Below are 15979 nucleotides of genomic sequence, written 5' to 3'. Positions count from 1 at the left end.
TGTAAGATAAAACCTTGTTGAACAAACATTTTCTTAAGGTAACCTTCTAATTTTTTATCCATTGGATCCGAAAAAGCACAACTATCCTCCACCGGGATAGTGGTACACTTAGCTAAAGTAGAAACTGCTCCCTCCACCTTAGGGACCGTCTGCCATAAGTCCCGTGTAGTGGCGTCTATTGGAAACATTTTCCTAAATATAGGAGGTGGGGAAAAAGGCACACCGGGTCTATCCCACTCCTTGCTAATAATCTCTGTAAGCCTTTTAGGTATAGGAAAAACGTCAGTACACACCGGCACCGCATAGTATCTATCCAGCCTACATAATTTCTCTGGAATTGCAACTGTGTTACAGTCATTCAGAGCTGCTAAAACCTCCCCTAGCAATACACGGAGGTTCTCAAGCTTAAATTTAAAATTAGAGATCTCTGAATCCGGTTTCCCTGGATCAGATCCGTCACCCACAGAATTAAGCTCTCCGTCCTCATGTTCTGCAAACTGTGACGCAGTATCGGACATGGCTCTCACAGCACCAGCGCGCTCTGTCCTTATCCCAGAGCTATCGTTCTTGCCTCTTAATTCTGGCAATTTAGATAATACTTCTGTCAGGGTATTTTTCATAATAGTAGCCATGTCCTGTAAAGTGATTTGTATGGGCGTCTCTGATGTACTCAGCGCCACAATATCACGCGCCTCCTGAGCGGGAGGCGAAGGTACTGACACGTGAGGAGAGTTAGTCGGCATAACTTCCCCCTCGTTGTCTGGTGATAATTCTTTTACAGATAAATACTGACCTTTATTATTTAAAGTGAAATCAATACATTTAGTACACATATTTCTATGGGGCTCCACACTGGCCTTCAAACATAGTGAACAAACAGATTCATCTGTGTCAGACATGTTTAAACAGACTAGCAATGAGACTAGCAAGCTTGGAAAACACTTTAAAATAAATTTACAAGGGGGCGGAGCTAGCTCGGCAACAGCATGTTCGCATATCATTAGAGCTCTGTAATATTTATATCTATATGCCAAGCAATGACCATCTGATGGACTATTTGCTATCTCAAAAGAGTGGCAGCAGCCTAGCAAGCTATGACCTAACTGATGGGGTCACTTTCATCTTGATTTCCTGAGACAGTCGAGCTGTAGACCTGCAGGGGGATCGCTCAGTGTAGAAATCATCGGGAAGCGGCCATCTTTTTGCCCTCGGGGCTTTACATAGCTTTGCTGCACCATGGAAGACCTATGTGATATTATAGCTTCAGCATTTCAAGATCTTCGGGAAGAGCTTCTGTGGACTATCAATAACCAAACCTATTCACCGCAACATGCTAATACGCAACATGAGCAGCCAGAGATGGTGTTAGCCTGTGATGCCGAGGCATCGGTGACATGGCGCCAGCAGAGACCACAGCCATCATTACCACTTGTCCGAGAAGGTACCGGAACGGAGGAGCAGTGGATCAAGTTTAAGCGCGGATCGCAAAGTGCTATTGCAACCCCGCAGTTACCCGCAGGTCTTGTGTTCTGAAACGCATACCTGGAGCGACGTGAAGGCCATTGTGGACACGGAGGAAACTGGCGGTAAGGGTAGAGCCATAAGCAGCAAGATAACAGAGCGACACTGGACAGCTGTGAATCGAATATCTACAGGGACCATAACCCGTTGCCCCTTGGCAGTATATGGGGATATTGTTCTTGACTGGCCGGTCATCATGATCAGCAAACCTCCGGGCCAGTTGTTATGGGGACTCCAGCAGACATGGCATGGTGTGAAGATTGTTCAGTCTGGGATAGGATGATTTATTTATTAGGCCTAACATAGAAGAGGACAGTAATGTTGAAATCCCTGGACTCACGTGAGGGAGAATTGCAATGTTACTGTTGAGGCTTGTTGCTTCTACTATATTCTATAGCCCAGCTCGTAAGATGTATATGTAAGGCTCATTCCTCAGTTTTAAATTTTAGTTTTACTTGTAGTTCAATGTTTTTATGCAAGCCTGTTTTAATGTATCTGTTGTTTTTCTGATGTAGATTTATTGCTAGAGGTTACATGAGATCGTTACAGGGTTTATACCCATTATATGTCCTAGAGGTACTTGTCTATATATTGTATTTTGCCTCCCTGCCTAGATGTGATAATGGGACCTATTTGAAATTTTACATTTTACTACTACACTAGTGGTAATTATGGGTAAGAGAAAAATAATTGCCCCACTTCTTCTATGTTTAATATACTTTGTGCGTTGTTGAGATAATAGGCTCAGTGATTGCTCCTTTTGTTTTGTTGCCTACGGCCGAGGCGACAAGACATAAAATTCTCTAGTCCAGCTTAGAGTAATTAGCATCTAGAGCAATTCAATGTACTAAATTGAGAACACATAGTTTAGAAATTGGTATTTTGCCCAATTGTTATTATGTAGTAGTTAAGTCTCTGATATACAAATGTTCTTTTGAAAACTTCTAGGATTGGGACTTAAACATGATACATCACCTAAAGTACAATGCTACTGATCCCAGCTATTTTAGTGTTAAATTGATTATCAAATCAATGCCCCATACTTTACTATTTGAATATTGCAGGCTGCGTACCGCATTCCCTATGCTAGATATAGTTCTGTAGGTATTTATCATTACTGTGTTTCCTTGCTGGAACACTTCAGTTATATTCATTAGACAGAATTGAGTTTATAAGGACTCTAGTTACTATACAACCATTATACCTGTGCCCATTATAGAGTTACTGACTTGACAAAATGCTGTTCTAAAAGAGCATACCTCTAATTTTTATGTTTGGTCTGATCCACTATGAATGGATGCAACTTATTTCTAGTCAGGTCATGGCCACAATTTAGGTCCACATCTATTTATGCCTTTTATACACCTATATAGGATCTTTTGTTTTAAACTAAACTGCAAGATTATATTATGTCACTGTGGAAATTTTGGGTTAGAGACAATTGTTACTTATGTATGTGCATGATTTCATTTTGTATACCCCTGGTATCGGTCCAGGCCCAATCCTAATATTTCTTGTTTCTAGCATACTTCTATCTATGAACTCCGCCCCCCCCCCTGGGGGGCTTATTCTTTAAGCAAAGGGACACAGATCCCATCTTTAACTCCCTACAAAATTCATAAGAGTGCTTTATTATAGTTAGAGCTGATAATCCCATCCCCAATACATATATACACCTATAGTCCTGTGGACTAATAAGGGGTCCCATATGTTATATGCTTTAAAAATCTGAGGTTATTTTTGATGCCCAATGGCCGCATAGGAGTATTGCAATTTTAGAATTGATTTTGACCATTAATTCTTTAATACCTAGAGTGTTAGAAATGTAGGCTCTCACTTCTGATTTAAATAAGGTTTGTCATGATTAATGTATTGGCAGTGATATCTATCTTCGATTATTGTCCTTACGGGTTAAGGACTTAGGTTTGTGGTCATAATAGTTTGTAATGTTCTATGTCCTTGATATACTCTCCCATGCCCTCTAAATTGAGGTTAGCTGAGTTTATTTCTAGTGGTAGTAGATATATTCCCTTCCCCGCTATGATCGGCCACATTCATTAATAGTTCTGGGGACCCAATAAGGGCCCTATATGTTAAATATCTAAAAAAAACTTGAGGCCAGTTTTTATGTTTTTAGACCATAAAGGAACAACTACAATTTCAGCACTATTTTTGATTATTTATTGTTCTTGAAATGTAAGTTCTTATTAATGATTCTAAAATATGGTTTGTTATGATTAATGTACTGCCAGTGATGTATGCTCTTGATAATTGCCCTTACGGGTTAAGAGCCTATGTTTCTGGTTACTATGCTTTGTACTGTCGTATTATTTGCCTCAATAATAAAAAAATAAAATAAATAAAAATAAATTTACAAGCAATATAGAAAAACGCTACTGCGCCTTTAAGAAGCACAAAAAACTGTCACAGTTGAAATAACAATGAACCAAATCAGTTATAGCAACCAAATTTTCACAGTAAATGTATTAAGTTAGCAGAGCATTGCACCCACTTGCAAATGGATGATTAACCCCTTAATACCCAAAACGGATAATTAATAGAGTAAAAAACGTTTTTAACACAGTCAAACACACTGTCACAGGTCTGCTGTGACTGATTACCTCCCTCAAAATGACTTTTGAAGTCCCTTGAGCTCTCTAGAGACGTCCTGGGTCATGCAGGAAGAAGCAGGAAGAAGCAGGAAGACTGAGACTGAATTTTTACTGTGCAAAAAAGCGCTAAAATAGGCCCCTCCCACTCATTATTACAACAGTGGGAAACCTCAGTTAACTGTTTCTATGCAGAAATATAAGTCAGCCATGTGGAAAAAATCATGCCCCAATAAGTTTTATCACCAATGTACCTAAAAAAAAAACGATTAAACATGCAAGCAAACGTTTTAAGCATCCTTTTTTAAAGAGTATGTATCTCTATTGCTAAGCCTGATACCAGTCACTTCTACTGCATTTAAGGCTTATTACATTACTTCAGTATTAGCAGCATTTTCTTAGTCAAATTCCATTCCTTAGAAAATTACTTTACTGCACATACATTAATCAACCTGATACCAGTCGCTTTCACTCCATTTAAGGCTTTTTTTACTTACATTACATCTGTATCAGCAGTATTTTCTTAGTCAATTCCATTCCTTAGAAAAATATTTTACTGCACATACCTCATTTGCAGGAGACCCCGCACGCTATTCCCTTTCTGAAGTTACCCCACTCCTCAGAATGTGCGAGAACAGCCAGTGGATCTTAGTTACTTCTGCTAAGATCATAGAAAACGCAGGCAGATTCTTCTTCCAAATACTGCCTGAGAGAAAAACAGCACACTCCGGTGCCATTTAAAAATAACAAACTTTTGATTGAAGAAAAAATTAAGTATAAAACACCACACTCCTCTAACGACCTCCATCTATGTTGAGGGTTGCAAGAGAATGACTGGGTATGACATGTGAGGGGAGGAGCTATATAGCAGCTCTGCTTGGGTGATCCTCTTGCAACTTCCTGTTGGGAAGGGAATATATCCCATAAGTAATGGATGATCCGTGGACTGAATACACTTAACAAGAGAGAATGAATTTATCAGGTAAGTTCTTACATAAATTATGTTTTTCCCTGCTCCTTTTAATGTCTCTTATTCCTTTTTATAGGGCTCTTGAGGTTTGGAAATCTATGTCTTCTCCTAGTGGTAGAGAAGAGTAATTGGACTCTCACCACCATGAAATAAATTGATTTATTAGGTAAGCATAAGTTATATTTTTCTTGTTTTTAGTAATTTATTTTAAAATTAAGTTTTGCCAAATGCCAATGTTTGGAATTATTAGTGCAAGAAAAATGTTAGGTTTCATATTCCTTTAAACAGTCAAAACTGTTTATAAGCTAAGCATAGTATTGAGATTAGTCGCTGCTTCCCTTTTGTCATGGATGCTGCCCTGTTGGAATCTAGCTTTCACTGTATTCCAGTCCTTTAGATACCTTCAGTGTAATCTAGGTATCAACATGTCAGTGCCTATTCTTAGAGGGAGGTTTAGTAGTTTAAAGGGACACTGTACTATAACATTCCCATTGTGTGTTCCAAATTGCCACTGCAGAATATTGAATGTACAGGAAACTGTTCCTTTATGGGGTTTTGTAGATTAAAATAGCTTGTTTTACTCATTAAAACCATCACCTGTTGTTCAGTAGGACATGTCCATAACAATATTCTAAGCCTGCAATAAAAGGAGACCTGCTATATTTATCAATGTTAAGTATTGAAATGCTAATTATGGATGGGGGGTTGAATAAGCACAATAAGCTATTTTACATACACAATAATTTCTCTAACTCAAAACCCCTTACTGAGAGATTAAACAGTGATATTGTCTTTTGTTTACATAGCTTTTCTACAGACAAAACATTTGTGAGGATTGTATAGGCAACAGTAATTAACAAATAAAGAGCTGTTTTCAAACAAAAACAATGCAGCAGGTAAAATGACAGATTGGGAACACACTAAAGGGGAGAACATTTTAGAGTGCAATTTCCCTTTAATGTTCCTTTAATAGAATTAGAGTTATTCTTATTGCAATAGGTTTTCTGGGCGAATACATTTAAATGTATTGAAAACTGCTAAAGTCCAAAATTCTTTAACTTAGCATTACATGATTGAAATTGCCTTGGCATTATTTTCTAGTCTGGAACCACCAAAGCTATAATTGTATTGTAGATAAGAACACACAATTATTTGTAAGTATCTGTCATTAGGCGACTCTTTCATAAATGTCTAATCTATTTTTTGTTAATTAGAAGAATAATTAAATTTATCTATGTATAGGTTGTCTAATTAAATTTTTCGTCATCATTCTAGAGCACAATGTGCACATTAATGCGTAAAATACACTTTGTTCTTGGCTACTTCGGTTCTACCTTATCAGCAGCATTCAGGGAATGAAAGACATCATTCAGGCATTCCATTCACATCCTAAATATATATGTTTTGTAATGTAATGAGGCAGACCTCTCCTATGTTTATGGCTCATTACATTAAATACGTTTTATTCTGCATCATTCTGGGTGATAAATTTGGAGGAGGTAATTTGAAGCAGAACAGAACATTTGTTTTATTCCTTAGTATCATTCACCTACATTTTTTTTATTGTGCATTGACTGGAACTAATATTTTCATACTGACATTTTTATAAAAGACTAGTTCTGCTTTATAATTAAAGTATAATTATGTTGTGTATTGGCTGTGGTCTTATTTCACATTCTGTAGTAGGAAGCATGATCAAATTTAACATAATATATGTATGTTTAGGTATAGTAGTTATTCACAGTTGCAGTTAGCAATCTATTTAATTTTATGTCGATATGTTTTCATGGCCTGCCTTTCTTTAGACATTCATCTTTTAATTGCCTTTGTCCTGTCTAATCATCCTTTTCAGAGAGGAATATTTTCGAATGAAACTTCAGTGGAAATCGATCAGTGAAGAACAGGAAAAAAGAAATTCAAGATTAAGAGATTATCGAAGTTTAATAGGTATCTATCAAGGGGAGTTATGGAATATTTTAAATGTATAAGTATATTGATTACATAAGAGCAAGAATTTGTTTAGTAATAAGGGCCAAATAGCTTGCTCCCTGCAACATTACCACCGTTAATAGTATTGCTACAAGTATAGGGTTTATGTAATGGCTTTATCCCATTTCTTCTATAAGATACGACAAGTCCACGGATTCATCCTTTACTTGTGGGATATTATCCTCCTGCTAACAGGAAGTGGCAAAGATCACCTCAGCAGAGCAGTCTATATAGCTCCTCCCTTGACTCCACCCCCCAGTCATTCTCTTTGCCTACTCTAAGTACTAGGAAGGGTAAAGTGAAAGAGGTGATAAAATGTTAGTTTTTATTTTCTTCAAGCAAGAGTTTTTTATTTTAAATGGTACCGGTGTGTACTATTTTCCCTCAGACAGCAGATGGATGAAGACTTCTGCCTGGAGGCTGATGATCTTAGCAGTTATCACTAAGATCCAGAGCAGTTCCCACAGAATGGCTGAGGAGTACAAGAAACTTCAGTGTGAAGAACGTTTTTCATGCTATAAGCAGTGAGGTATGTTCAGTCATTTTTTTCTGGAGAGACTGTGGTATTTCAGAATTGGCTGACAGTATCCCCATGAAGGAAAGGGTAAGCAGTAATCCTAAAATATATAGAGGGGTATTACTGAGCTTGCATATGTGGGCTAAGAAAAAATGGTTGACACTGAGTTTTGAATGTTTGTGGGCAAACGTTTACATAACTGGGAGTGCTGATAACATTTTTATGTGGAACGTTTTTCATGCTTAATGAGAGGGTACACATGTCTTTCTTTTTGGGTTTAGGAACCCACATGGCTAGTTTTAGACCGCTCTGGTGCGGTTCATTTGGGCTGAGAGACATCGAGTGAGATGGGCGGGGCCTATTTTCGTCAGGCAAGAAGCAAGCTCCAACTCCGGTGGGCCCTTGTGAGCTGTATTGGGCCAAATCAAAGCTTTAACCCGGTTTTGCAGACCCCTGAGGGCAGGTAGGCGCTGTAGCGAGGTGCAGGGGGTGTTTTTCATTGATATAAATGTTATTTAAATATCCGTTTTTTCCAGTAAGGGTTAAGTGTTCCTTTCCTTGTGGGGCAAACTTAGCTTCACAGTTTGGATGCTTCTATCATAAGATTGGAACGATTTGATGGTTTTAAAGCAGTTTTGGAAAACTTGTATACTTTTTTTCTCTTAAAGGCGCAGTACCGTTTTTTAAGATTATTTTTTCACTAAATAAAGTGTTTTCAAGCCTGTTTGTGTTCATTACTAGCCTGTTTAGCATGTCTGACATTGAGGAAAGTCAATGTTCCATGTGTTTAGAAGCCGTTGTGGAACCCCCACTTAAAATGTGTCCCTCATGCACTGAAAGGGCCTTAAATTGCAAAGAACATATTTTAGCTGATAAAAGTATGTCACAGGATGATTCTCAGTCAGAAGAGAATCAGGTTATGCCATCGACTTCTCCCCAAGTGTCACAACCGTTAACGCCCGCACAAGCGACGCCAAGTACTAGTGCATCTAATTCTTTCACCCTGCAAGATATGGCCGCAGTTATGTTTACTACCCTAGCTGAGGTTTTATCTAAACTGCCTGGGTTGCAGGGGAAGCGCAGTAGGTCCAGTGTGAGAGTAAATGCTGAGCCCTCTGACGCTTTATTAGCCATCTCCGATGTACCCTCACAATCTTCTGAGTTGGGGGTGAGGGAATTGCTGTCTGAGGGAGAGCTTTCTGATTCAGGAAAGATGTTCCCTCAAGCAGACTCAGATATGAAGGCTTTTAAGTTTAAGCTAGAACACCTCCGCTTGTTGCTCAGGGAGGTTTTGGCGACTCTGGATGATTGTGACCCTATTGTAATTCCACCAGAGAAATTGTGTAAAATGGATAGATATCTAGCAGTTCCTACTTACACTAATGTTTCTCCAACATTGGTGTGTCCGGTCCACGGCGTCATCCATTACTTGTGGGATATTCTCCTCCCCTACAGGGAATGGCAAGGAGAGCACACAGCAAGATCTGTCCATATAGTCCCCCCTCTGTCTCCGCCCCCCAGTCATTTCTCCTTGCTGCTCTGAACAAGTAGCATCTCCACGGGGATGGTGAGGAGTTTGTGGTGTTAGTTGTAGTTTTTTTATTTCTTCTATCAAGAGTTTGTTATTTTAAAATAGTGCCGGTTTGTACTATTTACTCTACAACAGAAAATGAAGAAGATTTCTGTTAAAAGAGGAGTATGATTTTAGCAGCAGTAACTAAAATCAATTGCTGTTCCCACGCAGGACTGTTGAGCCCAGAGAACTTCAGTTGGGGGGAACAGTTTGCAGACTTATCTGCTTCAGGTACGATTAGTCATATTTCTAACAAGACTGTGTAATGCTAGAAGACTGTCATTTTCCCTCTTGGGGATCGGTAAGCCATTTTCTTAGATTCATAACAGATTAAGGCTTATAAATGGGCTCTAAACTGGTTGACACTATTGTGGGTTAAATCGATTGGTTTTTATCAGATTTATTGGACATTTAGAGTGTTTTTTTGTGTTATAAAAGCACTTTTGGGAACGTTTTTTTCCGTCTGGCATCTAGTTAGACTACTACTTCAGTCAGAAAGGCCCCTTCACTCTGATAATGCAGATGAAGGAGGCCCTGTTTTCGCGCCTCAATTGCGCAGTTTATTTACTTGGCAGTGCATGCAGCTTCATTTGAGGGTCTTGTGGGTAAAGAAAACGGACTCAGGAAGGTTTATTTCAGTGCTGGATCACTTTAAGGGAAGGTAAAAAGCAGCAGCAAGGCTGTGGCAGTGATTGTTGTGTGTTAAAATTGTTTATTTGAACAAATAGCTCCGGTTTGCTCATTTTAAGGGTTAAAGTCTTGAAACTTGGTGTGCAATACTTTCAAGGCACTAAGATTCTGGGGTGCAAATATTGTAAAAATCGGACATTGCCTTCATAGTTTTTCAAACTTTCAGAAATAAAGTGTTCTTGTTTATTATTTAAAGAGACAGTAACGCTTTTCTTTAAAAACGTTTTTTATTGCATTATTAGCCTGCCATATTCTGTCTAACATGTCTGTACCTTCAGATAGCTTATGCTGTGAATGTATGGAAGCCAAGGTGGTTCCCTCTATTAATGTTTTGTGCAAATTGTGTCATAGCGTCCAAACAAAGTAAGGACAGTACTGTCACATTTAATAAGATTGCCCAGGGTGATTCTTCATGTGAAGGTAGTGGGGATAGTTTATCATCCTCTCCTTCTGTGTCAATACCAGTTTTGCCCGCGCAGGCGATACCTAGTACAGCTAGCGCGCCAATGCTGGTTACTATGCAGCAATTAACTGCAGTGATGGATAATTCTTTAGCAAATCTATTATCCAAACTGCCATCCTATTCTAGAAAGCGTGATTGCTCAGTTTTTAATTACAGAAGATGAGCAGGTTAGCGCTGAGGACAATTTACCAGTTGTTCCCTCACTTCAATCTGAGTATAGCAGTGAGGGAGGGCCTGTCTGAAGGGGAAGTTTCTGATTCAGGAAAAGTTCCTCAGTAGGCAGACACTAATATAGTGATTTTTAAATTTAAGTTACAACACCTCCGCGCCCTGCTTAAGGAGGTCCTAACTACTCTAGATGATTGTGATTCTCTGGTAATGCCAGAGAAATTGTGCAAGATGGACAAATTCTTAGAGGTTCCAGTGCACGCTGATGCCTTTCCGATACCCAAGCGGGTGGCGGACATAGTGACTAAGGAGTGGGAAAAGCCAGGTATACCTTTTGTTCCACCTCCTATATTCAAGAAAATGTTCCCCATTGTCGACCCCAGAAAGGACACATGGCAAACGGTTCCTAAGGTTGAGGGGGCGGTTTCAATGTTAGCTAAGCGCACAACTATTCCTATTGAGGACAGTTGCGCTTTCAAAGAAGGACTGTTAAAAAAGAATTTATTCAGCAGGTCTTCCTTATTCAACCAATCCCGTGCATTATTCCTGTCACTACCGCAGCGTATTTGGGTTTGAGGAACTGGAAAATTTGCTTCAAAGGGAGACTCCATATGATGAAGTCATGGACAGAATTCACGCACTTAAGTTGGCTAATTCATTTATTTTGGATGCCGCTTTTCTATTGCTAAGTTAGCGGCGATATGCAGGGTTTGCTATAGTGGCGCGCAGAGCGCTTTGGCTAAAATCCTGGTCGGCGAATGTGTCGTCCAAGAATAAATTGCTTAATATTCCTTTCAAGGGTAAGACCCTATTCGGGCCGGAATTGAAAGAGATTATTTCTGACATTACTGGTGGAAAGGGACATGCCCTTCCACAAGATAGGCCTTTTAAGGCTAAGAACAAATCTAATTTTCGTTCCTTTCGCAATTTCAGGAACGGACCAATTCCTAACTCTGCGGCCTCCAGACAAGAAGGCAACACTTCCCAACCTAAACCAGCATGGAAAACATTGCAAGGTTGGAACTAGGGTAAACAGGCCAAAAAGCCTGCTGCTACCAAGACAGCATGAAGGGGTAGCCCCGATCCAGGACCGGATCTAGTAGGGGGCAGACTCTCTCTTTTTGCTCAGGCTTGGGCAAGAGATGTTCCGGATCCCTAGACACTAGAATAGTCTCTTTGGGATATCTTCTAGAAAGGAACTTCCTCCAAAGGGAAGGTTCCACATGTCTCGCTTATCTTCAGACCAGGTGAAGAGACAGGCATTCTTACACTGCGTAGGAGCCATAGTAAAGTGGGAGTGATACACTCAGTTCCAACTGTGGAACAAGGTCAGGGGTTTTACTCAAACCTGTTTGTAGTTCCCAAAAAAGAGGGAACTTTCAGACCAATTCTGGATTTAAAAATTCTAAACAAATTTCTCAGAGTTCCATCGTTCAAGATGGAAACCATTACAATCCAGGAGGGTCAATAGATGACTACCGTGGATTTAAAGGATGCGTACCTACATATTCCTATCCACAAAGATCATCAGTTCCTAAGGTTCGCCTTTCTGGACAAACATTATCAGTTCGTGGCTCTTCCATTCGGGTTAGCCACTGCTCCCAGAATTTTAACAAAGGTGCTAGGGTCCCTTCTGGCGATTCTAAGACCAAGGGGCATTGCAGTGGCACCTTATCTAGACAACATTCTAATTCAAGCGTCGTCTCTTTCCTAGGCAAAGGCTCATACAGACATTGTTCTAGCCTTTCTCAGATCTCACGAGTGGAAGGTGAATGTAGAAAAGAGTTCCCTGTCTCCGTCAACAAGAGTTACCTTTTTGGGAACAATAATAGATTCTTTAGAAATTAAGATCTTCCTGACAGAAGTCAGAAAGTCAAAGCTTTAAACGCTTGTCAAGTTCTTCACTCTATTCTGCAGCCTTCCATAGCTCAGTGCATGGAAGTAGTAGGATTGATGGTTGCAGCAATGGACATAGTTCCTTTTGCTCGAATTCATCTAAGACCATTACAACTGTGCATGCTCAATCAGTGGAATGGGGATTATGCAGACTTGTCTCCACAGATTCAAGTAGACCAGATGACCAGAGACTCACTCCGTTGGTGGTTGACCCAGGATCACCTGTCTCAGGGAATGAGTTTCCGCAGACCAGAGTGGGTCATTGTCACGACCGACGCCAGTCTATTAGGCTGGGGTGCGGTCTGGGATTCCCTGAAAGCTAAGGGTCTATGGTCTCGTGAAGAGTCTCTTCTCCTGATAAACAGCCTGGAACTGAGAGCGATATTCAATGCTCTCTGGGCTTGGCCTCAACTAGCGAAGGCCGGATTCATAAGATTCCAGTCAGACAACATGACGACTGTAGCTTACATCAACCATCAGGGAGGAACAAAGAGTTCCTTGGCGATGAGAGAGGTATCCAAGATCATCAAATGGGCGGAGGATCACTCCTGCCATCTATCTGCAATTCACATCCCAGGAGTAGACAACTGGGAGGCGGATTATCTGAGTCGTCAGACTTTCCATCCGGGGGAGTGGGAACTCCATCCGGAGGTTTTTGCCCAGTTGACTCAATATGGGGCATTCCAGACATGGATCTGATGGCGTCTCGTCAGAACTTCAAGGTTCCTTGCTACAGGTCCAGATCCAGGAATCCCAAGGCGACTCTAGTGGATGCATTAGTGGCGCCTTGGTCGTTCAACCTAGCTTATGCGTTTCCACCGCTCCCTCTCCTTCCCAGGCTCGTAGCCAGGATCAAACAGGAGAAGGCCTCTGTGATTCTGATAGCTCCTGCGTGGCCGCGCAGGACTTGGTATGCAGACCTGGTGAATATGTCATCGGCTCCACCATGGAAGCTACCTTTGAGACAGGATCTTCTAGTACAAGGTCCATTCGAACATCCAAATCTAGTCTCTCTGCAGCTGACTGCTTGGAAATTGAACGCTTGATTTTATCCAAGCGTGGGTTTTCAAATTCAGTGATAGATACTCTGGTTCAAGCCAGAAAACCTGTGACTAGAAAGATTTACCATAAAATATGGAAAAAATATATCTGTTGGTGTGAATCCAAGGGATTCTCCTGGAGTAAGATTAAAATTCCTAAGATTCTCTCCTTTCTCCAAGAAGGTTTGGATAAAGGGTTGTCAGTGAGTTCTCTAAAAGGACAGATTTCTGCTTTACACAAACGACTGGCAGCTGTGCCAGAGGTACAAGCTTTTGTACAGGCTTTGGTCAGAATCAAGCCTGTTTACAGACCATGACTCCTCCTTGGAGTCTAAATTTAGTTCCTTCAGTTCTTCAAGGGGTTCCGTTTGAGCCTTTACATTCCATAGATACCAAATTACTATCTTGGAAAGTTTCTGTTTTGGTTGCTATTTCTTCTGCTAGAAGAGTTTCTGAATTATCTGCTTTGCAGTGTGATCCACCCTATCTGGTGTTCCATTCAGATAAGGTTGTTTTGCGTACTAAGCCTGGTTTTCTTCCGAAAGTTGTTCCAACAAGAATGTTAACCAGGAAATAGTTGTTCCTTCTCTGTGTCCGAATCCAGTTTCAAAGAAGGAACGTTTGTTACACAATTTAGATGTAGTTCGTGCTTTAAAGTCCTATTTAGAAGTAACAAAGGATTTTAGACAAACCTCATCTTTGTTTGTCGTTTACTCTGGTAAGAGGAGAGGAAAAAAAGCTACTGCTACCTCTCTTTCTTTCGGGCGGAAAAGTATTATCCGATTGACTTATGAGACTGCCGGACGGCAGCCTCCTGAACGAATCACAGCTCACTCTACTAGGGCTGTGGCTTCCCATGAGCCTTCAAGAACGAGGCTTCTGTTGATCAGATATGTAAGGCAGAGACTTGGTCTTCTCTGCACTCACTTGCCAAATTCTACAAATTTGATACTTATGCTTCTTCGGAGGCTATTTTTGGGAGAATGGTTTTGCAAGCCGTGGTGCCTTCTGTTTAGGTAACCTGATTTGCTCCCTCCCTTCATCCGTGTCCTAAAGCTTTGGTATTGGTTCCCACAAGTAATGGATGACGCCGTGGACCGGACACACCAATGTTGGAGAAAACAGAATTTATGCTTACCTGATAAATTACTTTCTCCAACGGTGTGTCCGGTCCACGGCCCGCCCTGGTTTTTTAATCAGGTTTGAAAAATTTCTTTCTCTATACACTACAGCCACCACGGCACCCTATAGTTTCTCCTTTTTCTCCTAACCGTCGGTCGAATGACTGGGGGTCGGAGCCAGAGGGAGGTGGGACTATATGGACAGCTCTTGCTGTGTGCTCTCCTTGCCATTCCCTGTAGGGGAGGAGAATATCCCACAAGTAATGGATGACGCCATGGACCGGACACACCGTTGGAGAAAGTAATTTATCAGGTAAGCATAAATTCTGTTTTTTCCGGTCCCTAAGAGGATTTTGGACATTGTTACTAAGGAGTGGGATAGACCAGGTATTCCGTTCTCTCCCCCTCCTACTTTTAAGAAAATTTTTCCCATATCTGACACCATTCGGGATTCGTGGCAGACGGTCCCTAAGGTGGAGGGAGCTATTTCTACCCTGGCTAAGCGTACAACTATACCTATTGAGGACAGTTGTGCTTTCAAAGATCCTATGGATAAAAAATTAGAGGGTCTTTTAAATAGAATATTTATTCATCAGGGTTTTCTTCTGCAAACTATAGCGTGCATTGTTTCTGTAACTACTGCAGCAGCTTTTTGGTTCGAGGCTCTAGAGGAGGCTCTTGAGGAGGCTCTTAAGGTTGAGACCCCATTAGATGATATTCTGGACAGAATTAGGGCTCTCAAGCTAGCTAATTCTTTCATTACAGATGCCGCTTTTCAAATGGCTAAATTAGTGGCAAAGAATTCAGGTTTTGCCATTTTAGTGCGTAGAGCGTTATGGCTTAAGTCCTGGTCTTCTGATGTGTCATCAAAATCTAATCATTTAGCTATTCCTTTCAAGGGTAAGACCCTATTCGGGCCTGAACTGAAAGAGATAATTTCCGACATCACTGGAGAAAAAGGCCATGCCCTTCCTCAGGATAAGACAAATAAGATGAGGACCAAACATAATAATTTTCGTTCCTTTCGAAACTTCAAAGGTGGGGTCCCCCTACCTCCTCCCCTGCCACAAAGCAGGAGGGGAATTTTGCTCAATCCAAGTCAGTCTGGAGACCTAACCAGATCTGGAATAAGGGTAAACAGGCCAAGAAGTCCGCTGCTGCCACCAAGACAGCATGAAGGGGCAGCCCACGATCCGGGACCGGATCTAGTAGGGGGCAGACTTTTTCTCTTTGCTCAGGCTTGGGCAAGAGACGTTCAGTACTCCTGGGCTTTAGAAATCGTGACCCAGGGGTATCTTCTAGACTTCAAAGATTCTCCTCCAAGGGGGAGATTTCATCTTTCACGGTTGTCTGTAAACCTGACAAAGAGAGAGGCGTTCTTACGCTGTGTAGAAGACCTATATACTATGGGGGTAATCTGCC

General features: G+C 40.9%; 1 protein-coding gene across 1 annotated transcript in view; it reads left to right on the top strand.

The window, feature by feature from the left end:
• Window positions 1-15979, top strand: part of TBC1D15 (TBC1 domain family member 15) — a 903088-nt gene that overhangs the window by 459761 nt on the left and 427348 nt on the right. Inside the window, exon 12 of the mRNA XM_053719215.1 lies at window positions 6953-7047. Within this exon, the coding sequence (XP_053575190.1) occupies window positions 6953-7047 (95 nt within the window). The remainder of the gene's footprint in view (window positions 1-6952; window positions 7048-15979) is intronic.

This window comes from Bombina bombina, chromosome 6 (assembly GCF_027579735.1).
Source record: "Bombina bombina isolate aBomBom1 chromosome 6, aBomBom1.pri, whole genome shotgun sequence".
Taxonomy (NCBI): Eukaryota; Metazoa; Chordata; class Amphibia; order Anura; family Bombinatoridae; genus Bombina; species Bombina bombina.
This window is presented reverse-complemented; position numbering and strand designations above follow the sequence as displayed.